The 27,997-nt window shown below is 41.5% G+C and overlaps 2 protein-coding genes across 2 annotated transcripts in view; both read left to right on the forward strand.

The window, feature by feature from the left end:
- tmpoa (thymopoietin a) overlaps positions 1 to 27,997 on the forward strand; it is a 113,287-nt gene that overhangs the window by 85,275 nt on the left and 15 nt on the right. The gene's annotated exons all lie outside the window — the stretch shown is intronic.
- On the forward strand, positions 141 to 12,946 carry recql (RecQ helicase-like). Its single transcript, XM_078282046.1, has 16 exons — positions 141 to 261; positions 768 to 859; positions 2,143 to 2,391; positions 2,833 to 3,012; positions 3,262 to 3,368; positions 3,837 to 4,035; positions 4,663 to 4,829; positions 5,117 to 5,198; positions 5,392 to 5,540; positions 5,857 to 5,974; positions 6,087 to 6,225; positions 6,316 to 6,407; positions 6,643 to 6,859; positions 7,491 to 7,617; positions 9,891 to 9,901; positions 10,567 to 12,946. The coding sequence occupies exons 2-16, from the start codon at positions 835 to 837 to the stop codon at positions 11,282 to 11,284; spliced, it is 2,580 nt and encodes an 859-aa protein (XP_078138172.1). The 5' UTR covers positions 141 to 261; positions 768 to 834; the 3' UTR covers positions 11,285 to 12,946.

The following is a 27,997-nucleotide window of genomic DNA, read 5'->3' on the forward strand; positions in this document are numbered from 1 at the left end:
AGTCGTATCACGTGATATTCCTTATTTATGTGCCCCTTTATCTCGAAACATACCGACATTATCTTTCGCCGTTGGACAGTGTTTCTTGAATGTGTCACATGTGTGAAACCGTTGCATGTTAATCAGCTCCGGTTGGCTCCCACCCCGCCAGATACTTTCTACCGGCGTGATCTGTCTCTAGCAACCCAGTTAGCAACCATCAAGTGGGTTCAGTCAACAAGAGAGGGGCTTGTACGGGGGCTGCTGAGTGGTCATCGAATGGTTAGTAAGTTATATTATAATATTCCATACTTCACCGAAATATTTTCCTGAAATATTCAGCTAACCTGCAAGAGAGAGGAAATTGTTCTGTTGCACTTAGGAAACTGTTTTGCATTTCAGTTAGCGTACCAGGAAAGAAGGGAGGATGAGAAACTGCCCATACTTGGTGCTGTAACAGCCTGCTTGGTTACAATATCCATTAACCGACAAGCTAGCTCCTCCTTGTGTAAATGAAGCAGGTGCCCAGCGTTGTCGAGTGTAATTTTTAACGCTAACTCATTTCTGGCTAGCTGTTTTGCACAACTGAAGCATACAAATCTACGAAAAGCTGGAACTTTGTCCCCACAGTTAATACTGGATAAGAAACTATTAGCCAGCCTGAACTCAACTAACTTTTGCGATGTTTATAAATCCCTAGAATCTAGGTAGCTGCTGTAACTTTAGTAGCCTTGGTGACCATAGGTAACTTACAGATCATGTATTGAACAGATTTTTCTCTCTTACAGAGAATCATACCGACATCTATGACAGTCTGAAAGTTGTCTCCTTTCTGAGCAAATCTGCCTGAGAAATATGGACGGTGGTGACAACACGAATGGTAAGTTTATCCCTTAAAAGCTGAAGCCCCTTAGCAAAAAACTACAGTGGAATAAATGAAGACAATCATGATGTTGAATAATTATCCTAACCTTGCATCAGTTTTGTTTGCCTATTAAAGGAGAGAGACATAATTAAAGAACTTAAATTGTGCTAAGATATAAACAATCACCAGGTCCTCCGTGGTGATGATGCAATTGTTTTGTAAGTGAGAGGAGGTGAACCTCATGGGGACAGACAGCAGATATCACTCTGCCACAGTCCCAGAGGGAGAAAAGGGAGGAAGGAGTGAGACAGAGAGGAATGGATCATTAGGTCTCAACCTGTGAGCCACAGGTGATTAATACCTGTGGAGGTGTCAGACCTCACAGTCTCCTCCCTGTTCTGAGTATGATCATACTTACACTGAACCCAACAGGAGGGAACCTGCTACAGATGTTAGACTACAGAGATCTAGACTGTCTCAGTGTTTATCACACAGATGACTTTGTCTGCTCTAGATGCCAATTGTTTATCATGTGGCTGTCAAACAAGCATGTCTAAATATGTAGAATTAACCATTTCTAATAAGAAGACAATACATACATGTTAGACAAGTAAAGAAATAAAAAATGCCATCCCCCATGAAAGATGCAGGTACTTCTTGGGCTAGTAAGTGACAAGATGTCTCATCCTCTAAGTTTCATCAAAGAAGATGCATCATCCTAGGGCTGGGCGATATGGTTGAAATCAGTATCATGATAATTGTAAGGATTTATTTCAGTATCGATATATATTACAATATGACTTATGTATGCAAAATCACGTTAAATAATCAAATTAATGTTCCATCCTATTGAACCGAATGGTAGGGTGTGATGTCAAACAAAACAAAAATTTTCAAATAATGTTCCTTAAAATGTTTCATACCTCATTTTGTAAGAGTTTTTAAATAAAATTAGCTTGTTATCATTATTTTAGACAGCAGAAATGTGTATCATGATATCCCAAAATCACCATATCATGATGATATGATTCCACTGAAAGACGATAAACGATAATACTGAATTATCGCCCAGCCCTACATCATCCCTCCAAGTTTAGTCAAAATCAGACCAGAGGTGTCACCCAAGACATCATGTTTGTCCCCTCATCACATGGGGGACAAACAGTTGAGTGCTACAAAATGCACCAACATAAAAACAGGGACTGAAACACAGACTTCAAACTAACTTGCCCCCAATTACAAAACAATTATAATTTGAAACACTATTGGCATTGCTAAAAATGTTTCTTCCCCTTTAGATGTGCAGGCGGAGCTGGACTCGGTGGAGGCTGAGCTGGAGGTGGTGGAGCTCCAGATAGCGGAGCTCCTGGAGCGGCAGGCTGAGCTGAACTCCAGCAAGAAAAGGTTGCTGCGCAGGCTCGAGGAGGCCTGTGATGCCGCCCAGCCCTCTGGATCATCCTCTTCATCTTCATCGTCGTCGTCTTCGAAGGCGTCCGGAGCTGGCCCAGCAATGAGCAAGCAGGAGATGCAGCGCTACGATAACCCCGGTACCGTACAGACATGGTTACACGATTGAAGTTAGAAAGTTGTATTGTGAGTTTATTTCACACAAAAGTATTTTAAGTCAACATCAGGGCAGGAAACATAACACTTTTCTCCAGCAGACTCAGAAGTTCTGAAACTTGTTTTTTAATTGTTGGATAATTGCCAAAGTGGTTGGTAGAGCAGGCAGATTTACCAGCCAAAGCAAAATTTGTTAAATTCCATCCCTGCTCCATATTTCAGCTTGAAGATATGCAGCACAAACAAGCTCTACACAGGCAAAATACTCAGTATGCCAGTGGAAACAGTTTTACTATCCTGAATGCTTGTTTAAAAAGTAGGGAAACGAGTCGTAACCCCGATTTTAGAAACTGAGTTAAGCCCCGTGAGTATCATAGACATTCTGTACTTTGTGTTTTGACCTGCATTAATCTCATCTTTTGTAGATTTTCCATGGTCCAAGGATGTGGAGCAGCAGCTGAAGGATTCGTTCCAGCTCTCTGAGTTCAGGCCGCTCCAGCTGAGGGCCATCAACCTCAGCATGGCAGGCAAGGATCTGTTCCTGGTTATGCCCACGGGGCGAGGGAAAAGCCTCTGCTACCAGCTCCCTGCAGTCTGCTCCAATGGTACACACACACACACACACACACACACACACACACAGAGACACACACACACATACACACACAGGGTTTCACATTCGTTAATCTAATGCCTTACGTTGTTCATGCTCTCAAACACTACTTTCACAGTTCATCAGCTAATCATGTTTGTTCTGCAAGCACATACAGGTCTACTGAACCATCTGTCCTACTGTAGTCAAACGTTGTGTGTGTGTGTGTGTGTGTGTGTGTGTGTGTGTGTGTGTGTGTCAGGTTTTACACTGGTTGTCAGTCCCCTGGTGTCCCTAATGGAGGACCAGCTCATGTACCTGAAGTCCATCAATGTGTCAGCAGTGACGCTCAACGCTTCCAGTAGCAAGGTAACTACTGACAGCGATACTTTACTCACTTATTTTATCTCAGCTCACTTTTGTGCGTGTTGTTCTCTTGTTCCTTTTATCAGTTACAGGATGGTTTGAGTGAGGACCTAGATTAGACCTAGCTCTCTGTTTAAAATTAAATAAATAAATACTGCACAGTACAGTCAGTACGATAGCCAGTTCTCAAACCAGTGTACAAAAAAATTCCCACATGTTCTACTTGTAATTACCACTAGGAGACTGACGTGAATGTTGTTTCCCAGTCCGACACAATCAAAGTCAACTAAACAACAGTTGTTGAGGGAGGGGAGAGCGTTACTTATTCACTTCCCCCACTCCGATTTTTCAACAATTCTTGTGGATTTGACCCGGCAAACTTCCAGTCAAAGGTCCAGGATGACTGTCTAAAGTACTGAATCTTGAATCTAGAAATTTTACAATGTAAGTTGAACTTTTTTGTGGTCCTAGGAACACGCTAAAACAGTCATGGCGGGAATGACGGACCCGAAGGCTCCTTTCAAGCTGGTGTATGTGACTCCAGAGAAGATCGCAAAGAGCAAGCTGCTGATGTCTCGTCTGGAGAAGGCCTACAACGCAGACCGGCTGAGTCGCATCGCTGTGGACGAGGTGCACTGCTGCAGCCAGTGGGGCCACGATTTCAGACCTGGTGAGAGGACACACTTGTGGTGCACAGTAGCCCCTCCCCTCGCTGGGATGGGGGGGGGTCCTTATGGCTGGTTTCCCTCAGGGAGACCCAGGTATACTGTAAATTGAAACTGAAAAACTGAAACACTTACAGTCTACAATACTTGAGGCAGCTTCATTTTTACAGTAGATGATTCAGTGCTCGACTTTGTCCTTTGTCCTCCAGGTGTTCAGTGAATATTTAATTCACAGAAGTGGAATTTCCTTGGTTGAAAAATGTTTTTCACTCATATGAATTAATAAAATTAAATGATCACATTATATATTATAAGAAAAAATTATCATTACCTGAAAAAAGACTGGATTCTCTCTATAGGACAGCCAGTCTGTAAACATTTTGTCAATCAAGGATTTGAAATACCTACTATAATTCAAAGAGTGCCACAATTTGTTTTTGTATGGTGTTAATCATTTTTTGGAGTAGGTGTCCAGTTTTTCAAATGAGAGATGCTTCATTTCTTAAAGCAAACACAAGGCAGCTGGCTGTAACTTTTTAAATAGACAGAAATGTCAGTTGATGTGTAACTGTAAGTTTATCCCCAGAAATGTAAAGTGATGAAGTTTAAGCTCTTCCTCTCTTCCTCTCCAGATTATAAACTCCTGGGCATCCTAAAGAGGCAGTTCCCCAATGTCCCGTTGCTAGGGCTGACGGCCACGGCAACCAGCAGCGTTCTGAAGGACTGTCAGAAGATCCTGTGTGTGCCTCAGCCAATCACACTCACCGCCTCCTTCAACCGGACCAACCTCTACTACGAGGTGGCTGCTATGGCAACTGCACTCATGCACATTCACACATATACACACACCTGTCAGCCAACTGCTTCATATGCATGTGCGCTCACCAACACACACCTGTGTATTTTTGTCACACACACACATGCTAGCACCTGCTCATCACACACCTGCCAATGGTCCGACCTTTGAAAATCATCTGCACTGTTTTGCATCTAACACAGAAGTTAATCCTATGTTGTCTTTGCAAGTACTGGATGCAATTTTGGAAACCGCTTGTGATACTAAAAGTACAACTGTTTGTTTTGCAGGTTCGTATTAAAGATTCCAATAATGACGTATCAATAAGTGACATCTCCTCACTGATCAAGGACAGATACAAGGACCAGTCAGGTACTATGGCAGACAAGACCGTTAAGTCTCAAGAAAAAGCAGATGTAATGCAGTTCGTAAATGTATATCTTCAAATCTACAAAACTGCTTTCAGATATAACTGTATTGATTATTTAGTCTTCTCACATTTACACACAGACTCCCCCAAAATCTGCATGTCTTTTCTAACGTTTTTGTGACTTGTATGTGGCAGGGATTGTGTACGTGTTTTCCCAGAAGGATGCTGAGGCGGTGTCATCCGACCTGCAGAAGAGAGGCATCCTGGCCTATCCGTACCACGCTAACATGAACCCTGACGACAAGTCACGGGTTCACCGCAAATGGACCACCAACAAAATCCAGGTATATGGGTGCCACATAACCTACTGGGACATTATTCATTATTTCATAGGAGGAGCGTTGGGCAGTGCATCCCAAATTTCACTACTTCGACTAATTTACCAGCCAAATAGATTTTTTATTAAAGAATATGACTCCAAATAATTGCTTTCTTTCCTGCCAAAATGCCTGGTAGAGTAAACAAACTTACCAATCAAAGCCAGAAATGACCAGAATTTGGATGCTGTTGTCCTTCCTGGCAAAACCCAAAGCAGCTATCCTGCAGTTGTACTTGCCATATTTTGAATATGTTACAGTATGTAAATGTGTTGCACTGCAGGTGGTGGTAGCCACAGTGGCGTTTGGCATGGGCATCGACAAACCCGATGTCAGGTTTGTCATCCATCACACTATCAGCAAGTCCGTCGAGAACTACTACCAGGAGAGCGGACGGGCAGGTAGACACTGTTTCATTTCTATTGTGACATTATACTAGTTTATATTGCTGTAGTATTGGTGCTATGATACTCAATTAATATCACCCTCTCTCTCTATTCCCTCCACCTCCAGGCAGAGACGACCGTCCGGCAGACTGCATTGTCTTCTTTGGCTTTGCTGACGTCTTCAGGATCAGCACCATGGTGGTGATGGAGAACGTCGGTCAGCAGAAGCTACTGCAGATGGTCGACTACTGCCAAAACATTGACAGGTAACACACACACACACACATTCTGGATATTTTACACAGTGTGGCAGGGATGAATAGATTTGATCGTCTCTTCACTTTTGCTGTCTGAAGGTGTCGGCGGTCACTCATGGCTGTTCACTTTGACGAAGTCTGGGACGATGAGGGATGCAACCAGATGTGTGATGCGTGCCGCCATGGACAAGGTGTGTGTGCATGTGTTTTGAATCATGGAATCATGCTTGTGTGTGTGATTTCAAAAAGTTGTCTGTTATTGCAAAAGCTGTGTGTTCTGTTTTTTGTGTCTGGATGTTCGGGATTCAGACTAGTTTGAGTTTCCTGTTTTGCGTGACTTGAATGTGGGTCACAAGACAGCTTCTCAGATGATTTCGCAATTATTCACGCTTGATTTAGTTTTCATTTGATCCGCCCCCCCTGCAGACTACGCCACTGTCGACATTAGTCAGCATGCCCGGCAGGTGGTGCAGATAGTGGAGCTGGCAGCGTCCATGGATGAGAAGATGACCCCTCTGAAGGTGGTGGAGGCCTGGATGGGGAAAGGCCCCGCCAAGCGCAGGAAGATGATTCAGACCACCACAATGTCCCGGCTGGAGGTGGAGGCTGTTATCGTCCGCCTGCTGCTGCTGGGATACCTCAGGTACTGCTGGCTGCTGACTCACTAGTGTTCTTCATGATGTAAAGCTGGAAGAGCTGGTCTCTTGATGAGTTTAAACTGTTAATGAAGGACCTTGTGCCAGAGTCTCAGTAAGGAGCTGTCTTTGCTCTGTTTAGTCAAGATTTAAATAGGTTTTGTCCATGAGCTTGCTGAAATGCTAATACAGGATTACTGCCTATTGGAACACTTACATAGAAGTATTTTTACTTTGCTCTCTTTTTTATGCGACTTTGCTTGTGTTTGACTTTTGTTCATTGTTACAGTGTTTGTCTACATTTTTTATGTTGGTCTTGATGCTGCTTTCTTAATCTCAATGGGACCTCCTGCTTTAAAAATATAAAATAGAATGGGATTTGTAAGTGTTGTCAGAACTGTATAGAAAACCGTGCTGTTCAATTTTGTTTAAAGTTACAAATAGGAGCCCTTTAAATACACAATTGCGTTCACTTTATTTGGTGATAACAAGCTAGATGGGGAACGATTTAAACTCTCGGCTGACTAAGTCGCTTAGGATAAGCACATCAGCTAAATGCCTGAAATGTAATTAACACACAGTTTCCAAGTTTGTAATTTCTCTCCGTCCGCTCTGTTGGGTTTTGTCTCTTGGCCTCAGTGAGGATTTTAGCTTCACGCCGTACACCACCTACTTCTACCTGAAGGTGGGCCGCAAAGCTCCTCTGCTAAAGAACCAGACTCATACGCTCACCATGAAGATGAGGAAGACGGGGGTTGAATCTGCTGTGGTGAGTAACACACACACACACACACACGAAAATGACAGGAGCTGCCTACCATGGCTGATAAAGCACAAAACAAACAGACAGATGAGCTAATGTGTATCCTCATTGCCCGGCATTGCATGCTGATGGTAAAATGTGCACTTGTCCAATCTTTCTAATAGAGGCAGGTAATTGCTCAGGCCATTCAATATAAATTCAGTTAAGAAAAGTGCACACCCGACTTGGTTCAAACAGCATGTGCAAGTAATTCTTAGTTTGTTTTAACCATCAGATAATTTGTCAGTCACAAAAAACTAGAGAAAATTGACTTTCTGTCTAAACCAGTGGTTCTCAACATTTGAACATTTTGAGAATTTCACTTTCACCCCAGTCGTAATACTAACTTTTTTAATATTCTAGTCACAATAAATGTATTTCCTAGGTAAGAAAAACAAAGAATGCAACTCAAACGGAGACATTTATTTCAACTTGTCCATGTTTAGCCTGCTGCTCTTTGTGTTTACACTGACACCTGACAGCCAGTGGTGTTTGTCTGGCCGCGGCTGAATTGATTCCGCTGTTGTTCAAGTGCTAAGAACTTGAAAACAGTATTTGACCCATGGCTGGTGTACACATGTATACTTTGACAACGTGATGTGAAATCTTTACTGCTCTAATCCTCAACTTTTTTTCTATCTCCTTTGTGCTTGTGACTGTGAAGTGTGACTATTAATGTGAAGTGATTTTCTCCCTATCCATTCTGTTCTCTGTGTGAAGCTTCCTCTAACCAGTTTCTCATCCCTTCCAATGTGTGGCTCCTGTGTCTTTCCTCCATGTAACTTTAAAATGTCCCCACACATTTTCTAAATGTCTCAAAAAATCTGTGGAGGTAAGTAAGTAACAGTTCTGTCTCAGTGGTTTGAAGACCTTGATGTGTGACTTACATATTACACTGTGCAGTGTGATTCATAATCATTCAGTCTCTGCAAACATCACTACTTCCCCATAGTGATTATTGTGTTTGTTTTTGTTTTAATTTCCAGGCTTTTTAGAAGCTATAATAATCTTTAACTACAACCACACCACTGCTGATAATGATCATTAGTACTCTAACCTAATATAAAGTAGATTGAATCATTGCAGTTCATGTAGATTCATTACTACTCTGCACATGAAAATACAGATTTTTGTTCTCCTCTGTTTTGCCGCTTAATTTTTTTTATACCCACTGTTCTCCTAATTTCTCCTAATGACCAGATTTAACAGTTATCCTTCAGTTCACATCTGGATGTCAGCTGTATTTTGTGATCCAGCATTCACACCCACCTGGTCCCGATGTCGCGAAGGCATTGCAGCATTACAATCATCTTTCCCCATATGCTTAAGGCATAAATTGACATTAGCTTTAGTCTGTGGTTTTTGTCTTCACCAGGCACTTTTCCACTGTGGGGGAAACATTCCAAAAAACTCCCTTTCTGTTCACCAAGAAACGGCACTGTTTACAACATTTCTGTTGGTCCACATTGTTCTGTTGGTTAGAATTAGTTGTAGATGTTGGGGTTGTTTAGGTTGTGAGATCCAAGTTTTCTCCATTCCACTTGCTTCAATTCCAGGAGATATTGCAGGAATGTCTCATATTTGGATATTTCTATCATGATAAATAGACATGATGCTATAATTGCTAAGCAATAAGGACATATGATGAATTGTCATTGTATTTACATTTTGTAGCTGTGACGGGTCACCACAGCTAAATTAATGTGAACACTTAATTTGAAGAGTATTCCAGACAGTAAAAGTGATGGAATTTGATCAGTTCATTGGCAAAGCCATGGAATATTGAGGAATTTTGCAAGCGGGTCACTGTTTGAGGAATTAAAGAGGTTACCTTTGCCAGAAAGTGTTGCTCAGGTTGTTTTACATGTTGATAGCTTTAGATACTGATTAGTAGTGGGAAGATGGCAAAAATAGGTGATAGCAGTTATTTTTTTATTGCTGCATTTACTAATATAGAGCTGTTTGGAACTGAAAAACAGTAAGTTATGCAAAAAATAGGACTTTTTTTTTTTCCATAAAAATGCCTCTGGGATTCGTTACTGATTCTTTGAGGATACTTTACCTCCTCGTCCAGACTTCAGTCTCCCATGTCCTTCCGCCTGGTATTTCCTCCTCCCACTCTGTGCAGGTCTGCAAGAGTTAGACCCTCTCAGGTAAAAGACTGTTGTTAATGACCTACAGGTAAAACTCTCTGGTGCGAGTGGCCAGGGAAAATCCAAATCCAAAGAAGGAAAGAGAGCAGTTCAAAGTGCTGGAGACTCCCCTGTTGCCAAGAAAGTCAAGGCAGACCGTTAGCCCCCCCACCCAGAAGACGAGTTGACAAAAGTACAGTCCCCCTATTCTTTGTTGCATTCACTACTGCATCTGTTGGCATGGCATTGTCCGGGCATTTACATAATGATGTCAAACTTGGATTAGGCCACCGTCTGAATGTTACAGTTGGACTGATAGCTGTTGAGAATCCATTTTTTTAATGGAAATGCATTTATAATTTGTAAAATATTATGCATGATGCCATCTAATCATTCCTAACCAGTGCTTCATAACGTTAACACCGCTCCATGGTCTCTCTCTGGTCCCATTCTCCTTATTCTGGAGCATGCTTTCACTAACACTGCATCACACTAACTGGCTCCACTAACATGGTTGTGTTATCATCAAGTATATAGAGAGGTTGGCCAAATTGTACATTATGGATTTCTATTGCCTACCAGTTATTTATGATTCTGACTCTTAGCTGCATATTGCCCCAGAAGCCCTATAACCCATGAAAAATATGATAATTCGATTTTGACAAATTGTAATGGCCAGTCTCTCTTTATATGCACATGCCTCTGGGTTCTTCCATGCTGATGTTTCAATGCATCACCTTCATCCTATTGCCCACTGACACTAGTTTTTACGGTTACAGAGGGACACATCAGCTGTTGAAGCCAACGAGGAAGAGGTTGATATGACCTTTGACCCTGTTGACATGGGCAACAGCAGTCCTCTACCACCCAAACACAAACTAATCAAGGAACAAAGAAACCTGGCCAAGAAGCAAGACTCAAAGTCAATCGGCCAAACAGAGAGAGCTAAAAAGAGACGGACAGACAAACAGATGGAGAGACAAGGAGAGGAAGAAGAGGATGAGGAGGACAAGAGAAAACCCGTCTTGCCTCAACATACAGTTGAGGTGGATGTCGAGATTAATATAATAGAAAACGTAGCTGTTAATGATGGTGAAAAAACACCGTCGCCTCCAGCTAAACCTAGTTCCAAACGAAAATCCACCACCCCTCAGAGACAGAGAAGGAAACCCTGTGCGGCAGATGTTCCCACGCCGCCCTCAGCTGCCAACACCGACCACCAGAAGCCACCCCTGGTCAGCTCTCTGTCCCAGGCCTCCATCATCTCCGAGACCGCAGTGGAGGAGCTCTGTGACCTCAGGAATTACTACAGCAAACAGCTAAGAAGAATAAACTACATTTCCCATGAATGCTTGGGGCAGCACTCGGAGCCAGGGGTGTTGGCGTGCATCAGGGAGCCGCTGAGGAGCCTCCGTCTGCCCCGCGGCGTGGCCATCGCCCAGACCGCCCGCAGCCTGTGGACACGGGTCAGCGGCAGGAGGAAGCTGGTCCACAGGTGACGTCAGCTGTCTGAACACAACTCCAGTCAGTGGGAATTTGACCTAGAAACTTGTCACTTGTCTTGACGCTGAGAACGGGAATATCTGTGTTTGGAATGATACAAAACTTCAGAAAGCAGTTTTATCTGCCATGTAGACGTTGCAGTAGTTTGCTGAAAAAGAAAAAGTCATCTTTCCTATTAAATGCCTGTCACAGGTCGCACTGGCTGATAGGAATCTACCAAAATCAAAATAAGGGGATTGGAAGCATCTTGGAAGCAAAAATGTATTAAAGCTTCAAAAGCGCATAAATCAACAACAGCGCATAATGAGCAGGTGAACATATATACGCTATAAACATGCAAGTTATGCAATGCATTTCCATGTTCTATGTATGCTTCCAATCCCTTTATTTTGATTGGATCCTGCTATTTTGGAAGCGCTTTCATCCCACTGTTTTTTGATTTGATCATAGGAATCTACCCCGTGTCTCTCAGCTGCTGTATTGCCAATGAATATGCTTCGACTTGGCCGACCTAAATCCTAGCACTGGATGGATCTGGCTCATCTGATGTTTTCCCACACAGTTCAGGTTTTACGATCAAATTAGAGCTCAGCAAAGTCATCTATCATCCTGGAACTTTATTTAAAGCAAAGCTCTCACTTTTGGGTCATCTCCCAGCTTGACATAATTAATCTACCTGTGGCAGTATCAGTAGGCGCTAGTGCCAACATGCTTAGTTGTAAGGCATGTGAGTATAGACATAAGAAAATCTGTAGGAGTTCACTGCATGCCAAAATTGGAAAAAATTGATTATTAATTTATTCATACACTCAAATTCCAGACGAACTCGCGAATTTGAGTGTATGAGTGTAGTTAGGTTCAAGTAAAAATGTACTGTATTTTCATCTTCATCTTGTTCCTAATGTGTGTATGACTATGACTAAATAATATTTTGCAACCAGCCTCCATCTATAAATTGCAAGTGCCCCAGGAACTTGAAATGCAGATAAACCAGCTTCACTCTGTCATCAAATATCATCAATCAGCACTTTTCCTATCATGCAAAGCACTATTCTGCCTGCAAAATGCTGTTTTTGCCGTAGTTACACGTCTTATATCTCTTTCAGATGTGCACACATGTTGGCAGCTGGCATAGAGCTGGAAAATTCCTCAAATCAAGTTCAATGTTTGGAAATGATGATGTTGACATGGATTTTTATGGAAGTACATTTCTAACATCAAATCCCTCTTTTTAAATGAGTCACAGGTGAAGACATGGATGTTAAGATCAAGTTAAAGTGAGACCTCATATGACGGCAGAAAGGTGGCATTGCACTTATCATTTCTATGTCCTGAAGAGTTCGGAGATTACATTATCTTGTGGAAAATCAGGCTTTAGGTGAATATGGCCTAGTTTACAGTTATATTGTCCAGCCACTGTTGCTTTAAATCCAGTTAAGAATGTGTAAGAACTCTTTATCTAGCCTCCTCTGATATTTGGTTCATTTATTTTTTCACTTGCACAATGTTATTTGATTTTGCCTTATTTCACATGTTATTTTTTATGGGCCCAACAGGAAAGTTCAGAAAACTGTTCTTCTCTGACTGTTTTATTCTATTCCCTGTTAACTGTTGGCCAACGTTTTTGGCAGGTAATAAAGTCTTTTTTATGAAATTTATCAGTTTTAATACTGTGCTATTTTATTATTTACTGACAATTAACTCCCTGCGTACATTAAAACAGGTAATGTAATACAGTATTGCTTACCACATTTTTATGTTGGATCATTACCAACATTGTACACTTGTGAATTTGCTGCGGTCTAAATTCAGGTATTTTTTTCCTTTGCAGGGTACACTTGAATATACATTTTCCAGGTTCCCACACAGGTCTGGAAATGTATTGGAAAAGAAGTTGGTCATGTCCAGGTTTCGATAAGTTTGGAAATGGCACAAAAATTTGGAAAAGTATGGAAAAATCTGTTCAGACATACATACAAAACATTTTCTGTGGTTCTAGACTCCAGTCATCCCATATATTCCTATCTTTGTCACTGTGAAGAATAATCTTCATCTATACAATGATATGACCGAGTTAGTGAGGGCAAGACAACTGTCTAATTTTGAACACCAAAATCTTGAAGTCAAATCAAGAAATTAAAGTGGAAAAAAGTAGAATTTTGAAATTGAGACTGTGTAGGAAAGTTGTTTCCTGCAGTTAGTCTACAGCGCCACCACCTGTCAGAGCTCCATCCCTGCAGCCCAGCAGAGAGCATGTCTTCTCACCCTGAGCCACCACAGGGTGCCAGAGCTCACACTTCACACAGGAAGGACCTAAAGAGAGTAGAGACCAAAGTACAGACCCTGCTGCTTGTTGGCTTCTAGCTGTAATCATAATCACAACATAGCATGTGTACTGTAGACCAGCGGTTCTCAAACGTTTTCATGTCACGGACCCCCAAATAGACACATATAAGACCCCCATTTGATAAGATTTAATTCCAGGGACCCATATAGGAACCTTTGTTGTTGATTTAGTATTAAATTGTGTGACCTATACCTGTAATCTGTAATCTACATTGTAAATTGGGAGTTAAATTGGTTTTTATTAGTTGTGATAATAACTACCTAGTTGGGACACCCTGGAACTCCCTCAAGGACCCCTGGGTGTCCCCAGACCCCACTTTGAGAACCACTGCTGTAGACTATGAGGAGGCATTCAGAGAAAATCTGCTATTACTACTGTTGTTACATTCTTATACATGACACATACACTACCAGCCAAAAGTTTGGACACACACATTTTTCTTTATTTTTTTACTATTTTTCAGATTTTAGAATAACAGTAAAGCCATCAAAACTATGAAATAACACAAATGGAATTATGCAGTGACCAAAAAAGTGTTAAACAAATCAAAACTTTCTTTAAATTCTTGAAAGTAGCCGCCCTTTGCCTTGATGGAAAGGCAAAGGCTTTGGAAAGAAATTCATACATAGGATCAACTTCACTATTTATATTTGTCTAAGAAACAAATTTCAAGCATTTAAACATAAGCCTTTAGATCAAAATGGCTTTAAGAGAATGAAAAACATAGTACATTCAATCAGGTGTGTCCAAACATTTGACTGGTAGCGTACAATACTTCTTAACTGACACAATTAACTCTAATCACAAGCAGTAGTTTGGATTATGCGATTATCTTTTATTCCCTTTATATGATTGTAAGGAAAGTTGCAAAACAAGTATAATAAGAAATAATTGAAAGGCAAACGTCGCTGTTGCTGCTGTCTGAGGAACGGACCCGAGAACTGAGCTGGTCTTGATAAGGCCGTGATACGACTGAGTTCATTATGAGGCTAACTGGCTGTAAAAGACTGATAACAGCAGGAGTCAAGAGTTCAACAGATGGAAGCGGTGTAGGAGTCAAGGAAAGGTCTGCGCCATAAAACCACCACCAGATTTTGACAGTTCTGGCTGTGCAGAGTCAGCAGCTGAGAGCGAGAATCAATGATCAAGACGGTGTATTATAGAATTTAATGTTGGCATTTTGCGGGGTTCCTGCACTGGGGCTGTAAAGTCTGGAAGATGAATTTAATCATCTCCAGGTCTTGAAAAGTTTGGGAACTGCACAACAAGTCTGGGCAGTGCACATATGACTACGCATTTTATGTAGTTGTAGACCTTACCGTCACCTCTCATATTGTGGTATTTGTTGTTGTGCAAAATAATACTCAGCTATGCAGTGAGCTGACAGTCAGATTAGCCTGCCGCTATCAGCAGAGGTCATATTGAACACTGAAGAAAATCTTCAAATCCAGTCAGGAAATAAAGTTCTGGGAAAAGTACAGAACATTTCAGTGGAAAATGTGTAGGAACATTGCATTTAGACGGAGTGAAATATATATAACTTAATCATAACTACTGTTTATTAATAGATAATGAACAAAGAAATTGAGAATTATCTGTGAATGATTAATAAGAATGATTCACCTATATGATCTGCATGAATATTACATCATTCTTTTACTTTTTTAATTTATTTGTGATTACTTTTTTAACTTTTTTTGTAAATACTTAGCTGCCACAAGTCTATCATGCATAATTAAATTGTCATATCATTATTGAATGATTTGTAAATTATTAGTAATATATATATAGATTTATATTCATAGACTATAGATAATTAAAATTTCTGGATTTTTCATTTTCTGGGTTCCAGTTTTAAAATTGCAATCATCTATTTCCTATTCACATTTGTCAGTGATTTACATTAATTACATCATCAATTAATCAGGACCCACCTCATATTGAAATAATAAGGGGCTGCACTTTTTTTTTTTTTTTTTAAAATACTTTATTTATGCAGATCAATGCAGAGTAACAAATATTAACATAATTTTCATCCTAACATTTCAGACAGGCAACTCTATTTCATCATTATGGGCGCTTAGGACTGTTTCAGTTCCTGTTTATGGGCTAATCTTCCATGTAGGACATTTGTATTCATCAAAATGTTGATATTCCCATTGTACCCTACAAACCTAAATTACTGTTCTGTTTTAGTTTTAGAGTTACTTGTCATCGAGGGCAAAGGAACCTCTCAACAGGGGGGAGTGTCTCCTCTGAAAACTGTTTGGTAATTCCTCTGCTGTTAAAACGTCTTTATACTGTATATCTGGACGCAGCTTTCAGCATGTGATCTCCACAGGCTCGGCCTTTTCCTCCAGGCACTCAAAACCTTGTTACCAACCCAAATCTGGCAAACTGGGGAACATACAAGACCTTTGGCCTGAGAGAGGCGGGCTCTCAGAATAGGAGTCAAAAACGTAGATTTCGCCGTTTTGCCTTTACGTGAACACAATGTCTCTTCTCCAATTTTGTTTTTTTACCATCCACCCATATAACCTGGAAAATGTTCTTTTCTTCAGGCTGTCATGACATCATGGGGATTATGAAGGGTAGACAGCTGTTCCCATCTCCATGGCAACGACAGAACGCTTGGTCCAGCCAACCAATGAAAATGTAAGACAAATCAATGACGGCGTCTGCAACCTTAAAAATTTGGACAGGTATAAGACAGTCGGACGACACATACACACATTTGTCGTCAGACACTAAAACAGCCTCACTGATGGAGGAGGGCATCTCACCTTTAACAAAGACGGGTTCCTGTTTTTCCACTGTCTCACCTTCCATTATATATTTGTCATTCTTTGGTCCAAATTCCTGGTTGGCATCAGATATTAACATTCTGCTTCAAGCCACAAATTATATCTGGACACATCTTTCAGCATGTGAATTAAAGTCTTTAGCCCATTCTCATTCTCATTTCTCTCAACAGAAAGGGTAGTTTGGAAGCTGAATTGTGTCTCTATAATCAAAACAAACAACACAGGGGACAGAGGGTAATCTTGTCAGACCCCTGAATAACATTAATAGGGCCTTTCTCTGTGATTGGTTATTATTAAACCCATAGTGTAGGATGTGTCGTCCATCCATTTTCTGACACTCTGAATTATTTTGTAAAAGGACTGCTCCTACGTTGATGAATACTATCAAAGGCCTTTTTCAAATCCACAAGAAGGGCGTATTGTTCCCCAAAGCACTGCAATGCATGGAGCGAATGGCGCAAGCCCCTTTTTTGACTCTGGTTCTTAGAGTCAATCCTAGGACTCCTAATCAGTAGTAGAAGTAAAGTCTTTAGCCAATTTATATCCATATCTCAGCAGAAAGGGTAGTTTGGAAGTTGAGGAAGCGTTTTGACTGGTTGCTTTGTTTGCCAGGTGTTCGCTCAAGGTCCAATGTGTGGTGGCAGAGGGGACAGGAGGAGGACACAAGGCATTTTTAGTGTAGGCTAGTAATCAAGTAGATCAATAAAAATGCAAATATCGTAAGAGAAAACATGCTTGTAGAAAGAAAACATTAAATGTAAGAAAAGGAATTGCATACAGAGAACTTGTAATAAAGTAAATAAACAAGGACGCAAGCAAACAAATCACAGTGCAAACAAACAGTGTGTCAAAGCCATATGTTCAATTATTGTGCTATAAACCTTCAGAAAATTTTATCACTTAGGATGAACCACCTATTTCACTCTGTGCTGTGCTGGAGTGCGTAATCAAGCACCTTTGAGATAATTTCACCAGTCCTGACCATAGATTCACCCTAGTTAAATTAAGATAAGACACAGCTGTAATCTTTACAATGCAATAAACCAACTAAGCAATCATTAGAAATAAGAACAAAGTATTTCATTGCAGGCACAGGTACTGGGGATATCAAGCATATCTATAAGGTGCAGTGATACGGTAATTGAGCGTTACAAGGAGTAAGAGATATAAAGATTAGATTTTATTGAACCGCAGTCTTCCACCGTTCCACAAGAGCAAATTTCCCTCCCTGCCCAGATTTTCCCAGCCAATCTCGGGATTCAAACCATCAACCTTCTGGCCACAAACCCTTTTTCCTAACCTTTAGGCTACCACCCCCTCTTTTGTGGTTTAGGTGTAGTAGGGATAATTCCCATTATTTTGTAGTCATCTCAAAATGTTAAACTAAATTACAAACCCATAAAATAAATTGTGACTGCAGACTGTTTGCATAACAAAAGAAGATAAGACTCTCAGTCAAGAGAAGGACTCAGTTAGTTATTGATAGCAATGCTTACATAACCAACTTTCACCCTACCTAAACAGTATTATCTATAATTATGGACAGTATGATTTTATATGCACATAAATACTTTCATTTACACACCAGCAACATTTGGAATCATTTTTATTCTTAAGTTATTTTACTTCATATTAGTTTTGTCATAATAAGAATAAAATAAAAAGTAAACATGACATCTCTGTCTACAATATAATACTGGGCTTGGGTTTTTCCCATGAGTATCCTAGGACTAGCAGTGGTGTAAGATGTACACAAACACTCAAGTAAAAGTTGGAATATTCTGAAAGATTCTGAGAAGATTTTCACTTTTCAGCATGCACACCTCCATAGATGATCAGCAGCACAACCTCCAACATGCCCTGAAGATTTCTATCGATCAATAATAATCAATATCACCAAGCGCACCAAGTTTTAGTAGTTGACCACTCCTATGGAGGACTATGTACTGAAAACGAAATTATGTTCTTAAAGATCCAGTGCAATGATTTCAACTCAGCCAGGAAAAGATTGATATTGATTTCTAACACAGTGAGCATCATTTTCTTTTTGTTCAGTTTTTGATGGTTAGATGGTACAAAGCTTATAGGACTGAGTGAGAGCCGAACCTTCCACTGCAGCCAATATTTCTATCTTTGGGGAACAAATATCCAGTGTTGGAACTTCGGCACCCAGCAACACTGGAGGCACCGAGATTTAGGCTAGTTTGGCAAGTAGCTGGATAGATATTGTCTGACAGATTATGAGGCACCTCATTAACTATGCATACTGTCGACCAATCAGAGTATTCATTAAAACCTGGGTGTAGGTGACATCATTTACACCAGAAAGTAGATTGGAATTCTAAATCTTTGATTCTGTTGAGTTTTTCAAAGGACGTCAGTCAAATTTCCACAATGCTGACAGTTATAATATTTGGGTAACTCTACATTAACAGGTCCTACCTATACCATGAAATTGAGAAATGCAATTCACATTGCACTTGACCTTTAAATTAAATATCACTACCAAACGCACACAGTCTCTACATGAGGTTCTTGTGTTTCAGTGCTTGGTAGTGTTCAGTCCTTGGCCCAAACTTTGAAATAATAGCATTTTCACGAACTTATCACATGCTTTGTGTGCAAACCTTCTGCAGTTATCAGGTAAATGTATTGCACTAAAAAAGTAAGATATTTGCTTTAAACCACAGTGAATATTGAATTCAAAGAATACAGTCCCCTAAAATGGAAACACTTCACATTCACAAAATGGCTGCGCTGTGGCAAATACCTGCACTGACCTAGAATACGGACAATGTTTCACTTGTCTCCTCTGCATCCGCTCTCTCCTTTAGCTCAGCATATGTCCCTGAATAGGATGACTCATTCTGGAACAACAGACACGATGATGCATCGCCAGGGGCAGCAGATAAGGTTTTAGGTCGGGTTCCAGGTAGGGCTGGGTCTCAACCAGGACGTGCTGCAGGTGAGCACCAGCTGGAGAGTAAGTCAGGCCAGCGACCAATAAGTGTCCGTGCTGTAGTGGAAGTTGATTGGAGAGAGGGAGCCAGTTGGGCAGCTGGTACCCAAATACAGCCTCCTCTGGTTCCTGGACCTGCTGCAGGCATTGGTTCTCCATCGGAGATCCAGCTCCACTCCTCCTCCACTTGGCCCTGCGGTTCTGGAACCAAATCTGGATCAAGAGATACAGCACGCAACTCGTCACTAATATAGTATACAGCATTAATTTGGAGGATAAATCCACCCTTTAATACTTTAACACTGTCTACCTTGCATTTCTGGGCCCATTTTGTTGTTTGGTTGTGTATATCTCTCATTCTGGCAGATAACTAGCCAAATGCAGACAACATTATGTCACGTCAACATATGTCTAGTGCAGCTGCAATGGAGTTAGAAATCAGAAAATTTCTAAATACCAACGGTGATCATCAGGTTTTGGTGTCAGTCCCTCAGAATTAAAGAGCAAGAGCTTCTTTCTAGACTCCATTTTTCACCGACATTCAACAATCATACAGGGAGAAATCCATTGTAGAAGAGGAGAGAGACCAATTTCTACACCCACAGTAGCCTCAAAAGACCAGAATGCAATGCAGCAACAAGACATGCTGCTGTTAAGTAGCAGTAAGGGATGCGAATCTCACTTTCTCTCCGCTGGAAAAACTTGCTCTGTTGCTCTTACTATGCTATCGCTATCACTATTGCTCTCCCCAGCTACACATATAACCCGCAGCTGAATGCAACAAGTTCAGGCTTGTTCTCTGGGAAATCACAAACTGAAATTGGTAAAAATAACTCCTGGAATGCATTGAACATCACAGATTGATGATATATAACAGTGAAAGAGTATCTGAGGGTGGAGTTTATGCACTTTAACCCTTCGTAGCACCCGACTCCAATTCCCATCCGTTTAGGAAAGTTGGATGACAATGTGTAAGAATGTTGTCTGTCCATCTGCAATCTTCTCTGTCTATGTGAATCTATTTTATATGCATACAGTTGGTTGTACTTGTGCTCGGTACTGATAAAAAACAGCAGCATGAAGTCCAAAACAAATTTCCCCCATGGGAACAATAAAGTTAATCTTATCTTCAACACCTGGTAAACACAGTATAATGAATCTTGTCTCTTAAAATGTTGCAAGTGTAGAGTGTGGGTGTGAGATGTTAAATCTGATCCATATTAATGTCATTCCCATCTAGGTTGATACTATGGAAATTTCTGTGCAAAATGGCAATTTCAGCAATTATTTTGCATTTGTTTTTTTTTCAGTAAATGCCTCAGAAAGACCACATTTACATAAACCAACCCAGGTCTCTAGTTTTCGGGGTGAAAGGTTTCATGAGAAAAACATAATTTTTCTAAAAGTCACACAACGTCATTTTAGACAGTGAGATTAAACTGTTAAATTGTTGCCAAATTCAGAAGACTACTCACATCATCGCAAATTAATGCTAATGGACTCTTTGGAGCCACAAATCTCAGATTTACAACCATGCCCTGCTTGTGATAATAAGTGATGCTAGTGATATTGCCAGTGATATTTAGAAATAAAATAGTACTGTACGTGAAGTTTAGATCTCTATCAATTATCGTCTATCAGCACTGAAGAAGAACTTCAAATTACTTACTTGAATTTGTGAATCAAAAACCTATTTGACTTAAGAGCCATTTTTACTCTGTTTCCCAATGAGCTAGATGCACAACTGCCAGGAAAAAATTGTATGCTTGCTTGTAACTTAGATCTAATGCTAATTGCTGTATCTATGGCTCTCCTCCAGTTTCCTTAGGTAATGACAGAACTCTTCTCCTCCTCTCCTCTCCTCTCCTCTCCTCTCCTCCTCTCCTCTCCTCTCCTCTCCTCTCCAGCAGCCTACCTGGATTTTGCTCTCAGAGAGTTGGGTGCGTGAAGACAGTAGCTCCCTAGTCTGGTTGTTGGGGTAGTGGCTCTCCTTAAACGCTTTTTCCAGCTTCTCTAATTGGGCGGGGGTGAAAGTTGTCCGCACTCTCCGATGATGGCTATGCACAGCTAGAAGCAGATGCATAAACATGAACACACACACACACACACACACACACACACACACACACACACACACACAGTTAGTGGCCTTCATTTTTACAGAAATTATGTTGCCACAATAGCATAATGAAAAAGTAATGGCTACTTTTATTTACCCAGTCATGATCTTATTTACATAAATATTCATAATTACTGTGCATTAGTTGATTCATGCATAGCTAACTTCCCAAACATGCACACACTTTTCTTATAATTGCTTTCATGCCTCCTCCTTGCTCATATTCATAGGCATCCAATAGCATACAATGCAATTCCCCAAACTGCATTTAGAGTAGATGGTGCATTCAGCATGGAGCTTCCAATGAATAACTAATGAGATGTATTTGGAATCTACTTCAAAGAGAATCATCTAGAGAGTAAAAAAAAAAAAAAAAAACCTCCCTGCAGGCTGTCTAATAACGAGTTTTAAAAACACCTGATTACACATTTAATCTCTCTCTGTCGGAAAGTTACCAACTCTCTGTTTTCTCTTTCTCAGCTTCTGTCTATGTTGCAGGTGCCATTCATACTAATGGGGACTTATGTATATGTATAGCTTCCTCTTGAGGTGAGTCCCTTCCCAGTCTTGAAAACATCAATCCAAATTATAGTAGGCTATTTCTACTAGAGGAATGAGTTTCGACTACATCTAAAGTTGTTAAATGGATCCAATTAGTAAAACTCCTTCCTTTCTTTCTGTGATGTGGCTAGTCTCTTAGAAGGCAGATAAAACTCAATTTTAACAGATCCTCGGCCCAATGGAGATGTCAGACATACTTTACTGCCATGCTGCAACCCATGTAAACCACGCAGACGAGCACCGCAGTCTGTACTCACCGCTTGTTGATTTAATCACAGTCTCCTCCGCTGTAATCCTGTGACACACCGACCCCTCGTCTTCCCTCGTGTCTCCGGCGTGCCTCCCCCTCCGCTCCTCCCTGCCCAGGATCCTGTCGATGGAGTGCGACAGAGCCTTGGAGGCCTCGGGTTCTGCCATCTGCTGAGATGGAAGCCCCAGGTCTTCCTCTGACACCTCCAGTAGCTCCAGCATCTGCCGCTCCTCAGCGCAAATCAGGAATCCTCAGGAGGGAGAAACCTGCACGGTGATAATTCCACTCCCACAGTTTGACAATCCCTGATCTATATTTTACATTCAGCCTCTTGTCTCTCGCTGTGTGTGTGTGTGTGTGTGTCTCTCTCTTCAGCTTTTTCCTTCTTTTGATCTGTTTTGACTCTGTTTTCTATCTGTCTCTATAACTTCTCTTTCTATTTTTTTGTTGTTGTTGTACTGTTCCTCTCTCTCTCTCTCTCTCTTTTCCTCACGCTGCCTCGGGAGGTTTCTGGCAGACAGGTTGTACGGTGGAACTGTCAAGACCATAAACTCCCGTAAAGGCTGGCGAAGCCGCTGTGTTGATATGAGGCAATCTGCGTGCACACACACACACACACGCACACGTACACACACTGTGTACTCTTGGGGTATAAGTCATTGCTGAACTCTCCTGAACACTTCCCTTCCACAACTCATTACTGAGATAAATCTATAGCACAGCAGGACATAGGCAAAGATAACACGGCCTAATGTACACATGGTGCAGATAAATGAAAGCAGCAATGAAATTGCACAGGCGGCCGGTCGAGTCGCTCTAAGTAATCATCATCACATTTCAATTGATTTTGACACTCTATATTCAATTCATAAGACATAGCCTACAAATAGTATTTACTGTGAAACATACAGTAGATTTATATGTTTAATACACCAATATGTGTTTGTGATGATAGATTAATAACACAAAGTCATATATGGAACACATTATGCTATATAGAAAACACAATAAAATGGTACTATATTACTTATATATGTTGAAATTTATGTCATTACCGGAATGTGTAGAGCTGACAAGATTAACGCAACTACAGATCATTCTAGACGCTTGCTTCCTATTTACAACCAATAAATAGCCACGTGTGTGTGTGTGTGTGTGTGTGTGTGTGTGTGTCAGTGTGTATATGTGTGTGTGCGTGCCCTTTCGGTGAACCCTCGCACTGTGTTTCACCTTTACGGCAGTAAATACCAGGGCTGATCTCTAACTGTGTTACATGATCCGGGCATTAGCCGCGCTGCTCAGGGATCAGATTTGCTGTTCTGCCTATTATTGCGTTAAGTGACAGATCAAAGTAACTGACTGATCCTAGATCTGTGTCATGGGGGAAATCACTCTGTACATAGGATGTCTCTGTGTTGTGCTGATGCTGAGGTGTTGTAGCGCTTCCCTGTGGTCATCAAGCACAAAGCACCCAATAGTTCCAGCTGCACGGCTTATGAATGAGAGAAAACACTGCCATTTATGTTTTGATGAGCGACTGTAATGAGTCATGGAGCAATGAATGCAAGATAATCAAAGGTGGTGAATTTGAATTCGCTGTGATGATGATGATAACATCTCATGTACCCACCGATTTCTAAGATCATGAAATTCATACTGAGCTTTCACTGACCACAGCTATTACAAAGTGCGGCACAACCTTCCTTTTTCAAACGTCAAGTTCACACATTCATCTTTGTCAGGATTTTTGTGTCTGCAGTGGAAGACGGTTATTTTGCAGGGAGGCATTGACCTCTACATTCAAAATAAAGCTCTTCAAATCACCAGTAGATGGAGGCATTGTATACAAAAGCTCTACAATGTCTGTTTCCTGAGCTCTGACACCCAAGGGGGTGGTTAGAGGAGGCAGGACGATGTTCTGTACTTGGTATTCTGAAGCCACGTATTTAATTGTTTTGCATGTATACTGCAGCGTTGGCCCAGTCTATTCACCTTCAGAGTGAACAAAAAATGAAATTGCATGATCAGCGCTGACTACAGATCAACTGTGATTCATTTCTGCTGCCTGTTGGACCTTGCATCAAAGGAGCTGTGGTTCTGTATCTTAATGGGTGGAGCATGGCACCAACACTGCCAACATTAGGGGTTCACCTGCCACTGGGTGGGGTCACCCATGCTAAACATGTATGCACCCATGGCACTGTAAGGCACATTGGATAAAAGTATCCACCCAATGACATATAATGACTGTTTTTCCCTTAAAAAACACACAGCTACAGATTAATTTGATTTTTAACTCCATGCAACCAAGATTTGATGTTCTCACTACTTGCTAAATATGGAAAACCCAGGATCTGCGTGATGATGAGGGTTAAAAATCAGATTTCTGTTTTGTTGGTTCCTCTGCAACAAAAAACCTTACTTTGTACTGTTGGCTTTTACCTCTCTCTCTTTTTGCTGTTTTTCCACTATGTGCAAGGAACTAATCGTCAGACCTTGCTTCAGCAATACTGAGTAAACTGTGAAATATCAACACCAAACACCTTTTCTCCCCACCGGCATTTTCCAAAATAGATTTAACTGTAATCTTTATTTGGTAAAAGCAGCACCTTAAGGTTAAGCTTCTGTTTTGATAGGAATGAAGTCGTAACTGGGTTACATTTGTTTGTGCACTGCAGGTCCGGGTTTCTAAATCTTCCTTTATTTGAGATCATGTGATGGATTTTAAGTGACTACAAATGGGGATTATGAGAAGGGATTTGGTGCTATATGTCAGTAGGCAGACCAAAGTGGATTTTATAAACACTCACTCTGACTCTCTCTCTCTCTCTCTCTCTCTCTCTCTCTGTCTATCTCTCTCTCTCTCTCTCTCTCTCTCTGCCTCTCATCAATAGGCAGCTGTAAGGATAAAATAAGACTTGTTAAAGTTAGAACAGCAAATGTAAAATCTTTCATTAACTGCCTATAGGTTCAGTGAGTAGCAAAACACGTTTATTTATATGAAAATGTTGCGGATTATTACTTTAAGTGTTTAGGGCGATTTTCACTAAGTACCTAAACAGAATAGAGTGCTTAGAAAACCTTTCCACGGGTTAAAACGGTGAAATGAGGCCGCTGTTAAGCATTACCCTGGAAATTACAAATCCAACTGAAGCTGAGAGATGGAAAGAGAGACAGAGAGAGAAAGACACAGAGTGAGACGTATACCATGAAATCATAACAGTGAGTGAGCACTAAAGGAAGAGATAGAGAAATGGAGAAAAGTGTGGCAACAGAGGGAAAGTCATTAATCACCCTGACTGGTCTGGACAGGGCCGATTCCACTGGACACTGCAGCACTGCACTGTGTAGATATTGTCTGCAGGCGCGCGCACACACACACACACACACACACACACACACACACACACACCCCGATACTCTATCTTATCTCTATGTCCTGAATGACCTCAGAGTCAGGCCCGCTGCCCAGCTCTTACATAACACTTGATTCAGCCCTGACCAGGCTAACCAATCAATAGCCTACACCACAGAGGGAGAAGCCTTGGCTCGAGCAGCGCGGCCTGCCATGAAGATGAGACAGACCTTGATCAGACCGGCCCATGGGAGCAGTTGCCAAGAGGGGGGAAAGGATTAGCATAGCTGTCACACTTTATGACAAGGCATGCTAATTAGGCATGACTGGTTAGACAGATTAGCAGTGGCAGTGAACTGGGCAGTCGGTGATAAAAAAAAAAATGTTGGTGTCAAGCTCTTCAGAGGAGAAAATATTGTTCTATCTGTAAAATATTTTGCCAAAAAAAAGTTTGCATCTATGTGTGTTTTATCAAAGCTGATACGTCTACACAGTGAATTATTCATTGCTTTCCACGGGAGCATTCAAATAGTGCAAATTCTTTTCTTTTGCACAGCAGACTGTCTCTGGGCAGTAGCAAGTCAGTCGGTGAGAAAAATGATTTGGCCTGCTCCCTGTGTGTAAAACGCTTTGTTGTACAAAGCCTTATCGCTGCCATCGGCCCATTTGCTAGTCAAAATGGGCGGTCTATCTCACGCCTGGCTGGTGATGCTATCAGACGCCTGGTGTTGTGGTGACACTAGCCTTGCTGTGATACCTGAGGCCCGGCTGCACTCGACACAACCTCCCCCTCTACACGCCACTGCCTGCGTGTAGTTGCAGGTTTCTGCTGTGTACCTGCGGGTAACTGAGGTGTTTTTGTACCTGTTTATTTGCACTGTGGGTGAGGTGCTGACCTTCCAGTGTGGGTCTATCTTTCTATGGCAATAGCCAGTGAGAAAAGTGCCGTCTCATGGTTGCTACTTCCTTTGGATCGGCCTGGTGAAGCTTTCCACGTATCACCCAGACAAACCTCAGTACGTCTTCCCCTCTCTTGGTCTATTCTATCACTTATATTCTAATAAGTGGGGAGAGTCGTGGGGATACGGATGGGTGGATAAATGGGTGGATGGAGAGGGATAAATGGATAAATGGATAAATGGATAAATGGATGGCTGGCCAGTTGAGTAGATGAACGGATGGCGGAAATATGGGACATTTGTAGGCTAGGTTTGACTTCTCTTTCTAAGACTCTTCTCACTGCCCTGCTAAATTCAAGCAGTCATTGTAGCTGTTGTTCCCAAGATTGCTGGCTAATTTAAAAACTGTTAGGTCTGTCTGAAGCGCTCACTTTTGTGTTGAAGTGGTTTTCTGCCAATCTATATGCCAATCTTCCAGGTAGCGTTTCTCACCCTGAGTGGGAAGAGACGTAAATTCAAAATGGCCACAGTGGCATTAAAGTCAGTTCCATCACTTTTCTCCGCCTCCTTCAATTTCTCCACCTCTCCCTCCTCCAATCACTTTCTCTTTCTCCACATCTCCCTCTTCCAATTACTTTGTCTTTCTCCATCTATCTGTTTTGTCAAATTACTATATGGATGTTTATGTTTATCCATCTCCCTCCATACTGTAGCATGCTGATGGAGAGGATTCCCTCTCACAGCAGTGCGGATGGTTGCTGTGTGAATAATGGACTCATAGTGCTGACAGCTATACGCTGCCATAGTGCTAATGGTAGAGGTGAGGCTGTGGAGATGATGGGAGCCTGTTACACAGACAGAGACCCGAGAACAGAAGCCACCTGGAGAGGTTTTAAAACCCTCCTAACAGCGTACTGAGGCCGGCTGGTAAAAACCCTGCAGAAAAAGGAGTCTCTCAATGTGTATGTGTGTGTGTGTGTGCTTGCAAACAACATCCACATAGGACAGCACTGCAGAGACCAGTGGAATCGATGCCTAGGGGTGTGTGTCAGTGTCTTGGTGGGACTTTGGTGCATTTTTACTCACTAGAAATTCCACAAAGATACAGCTGTGTATGTATTGGAGTGTCTCTCTGTGTATGTGCATGCATGTGTGTGTGTGTGTGTGTGTGTGTGTGTGTGTGTGGTACCACAGGGATTAAGACAGAAGGAAGCAGCCAAGCAGTACTCCTGCGCCTCTGCAGACAGACAGTCATCCAACCCTGCGGGACTCCACCGGCCATTTCCATACAAACTGTACAATGGCAAAAGTATAGAGATGGCCCAGTGCTCTCTCTGCCTACTAGTGTTGGAAATGTTTCAGTACAGGTAATTTTTCCTGATACCTTCCTTTGCCAAATGCAAGCTCATATGATG

The sequence above is a fragment of the Centroberyx gerrardi genome, chromosome 24 (assembly GCF_048128805.1).
Source record: "Centroberyx gerrardi isolate f3 chromosome 24, fCenGer3.hap1.cur.20231027, whole genome shotgun sequence".
In the NCBI taxonomy this organism is placed as follows: Eukaryota; Metazoa; Chordata; class Actinopteri; order Beryciformes; family Berycidae; genus Centroberyx; species Centroberyx gerrardi.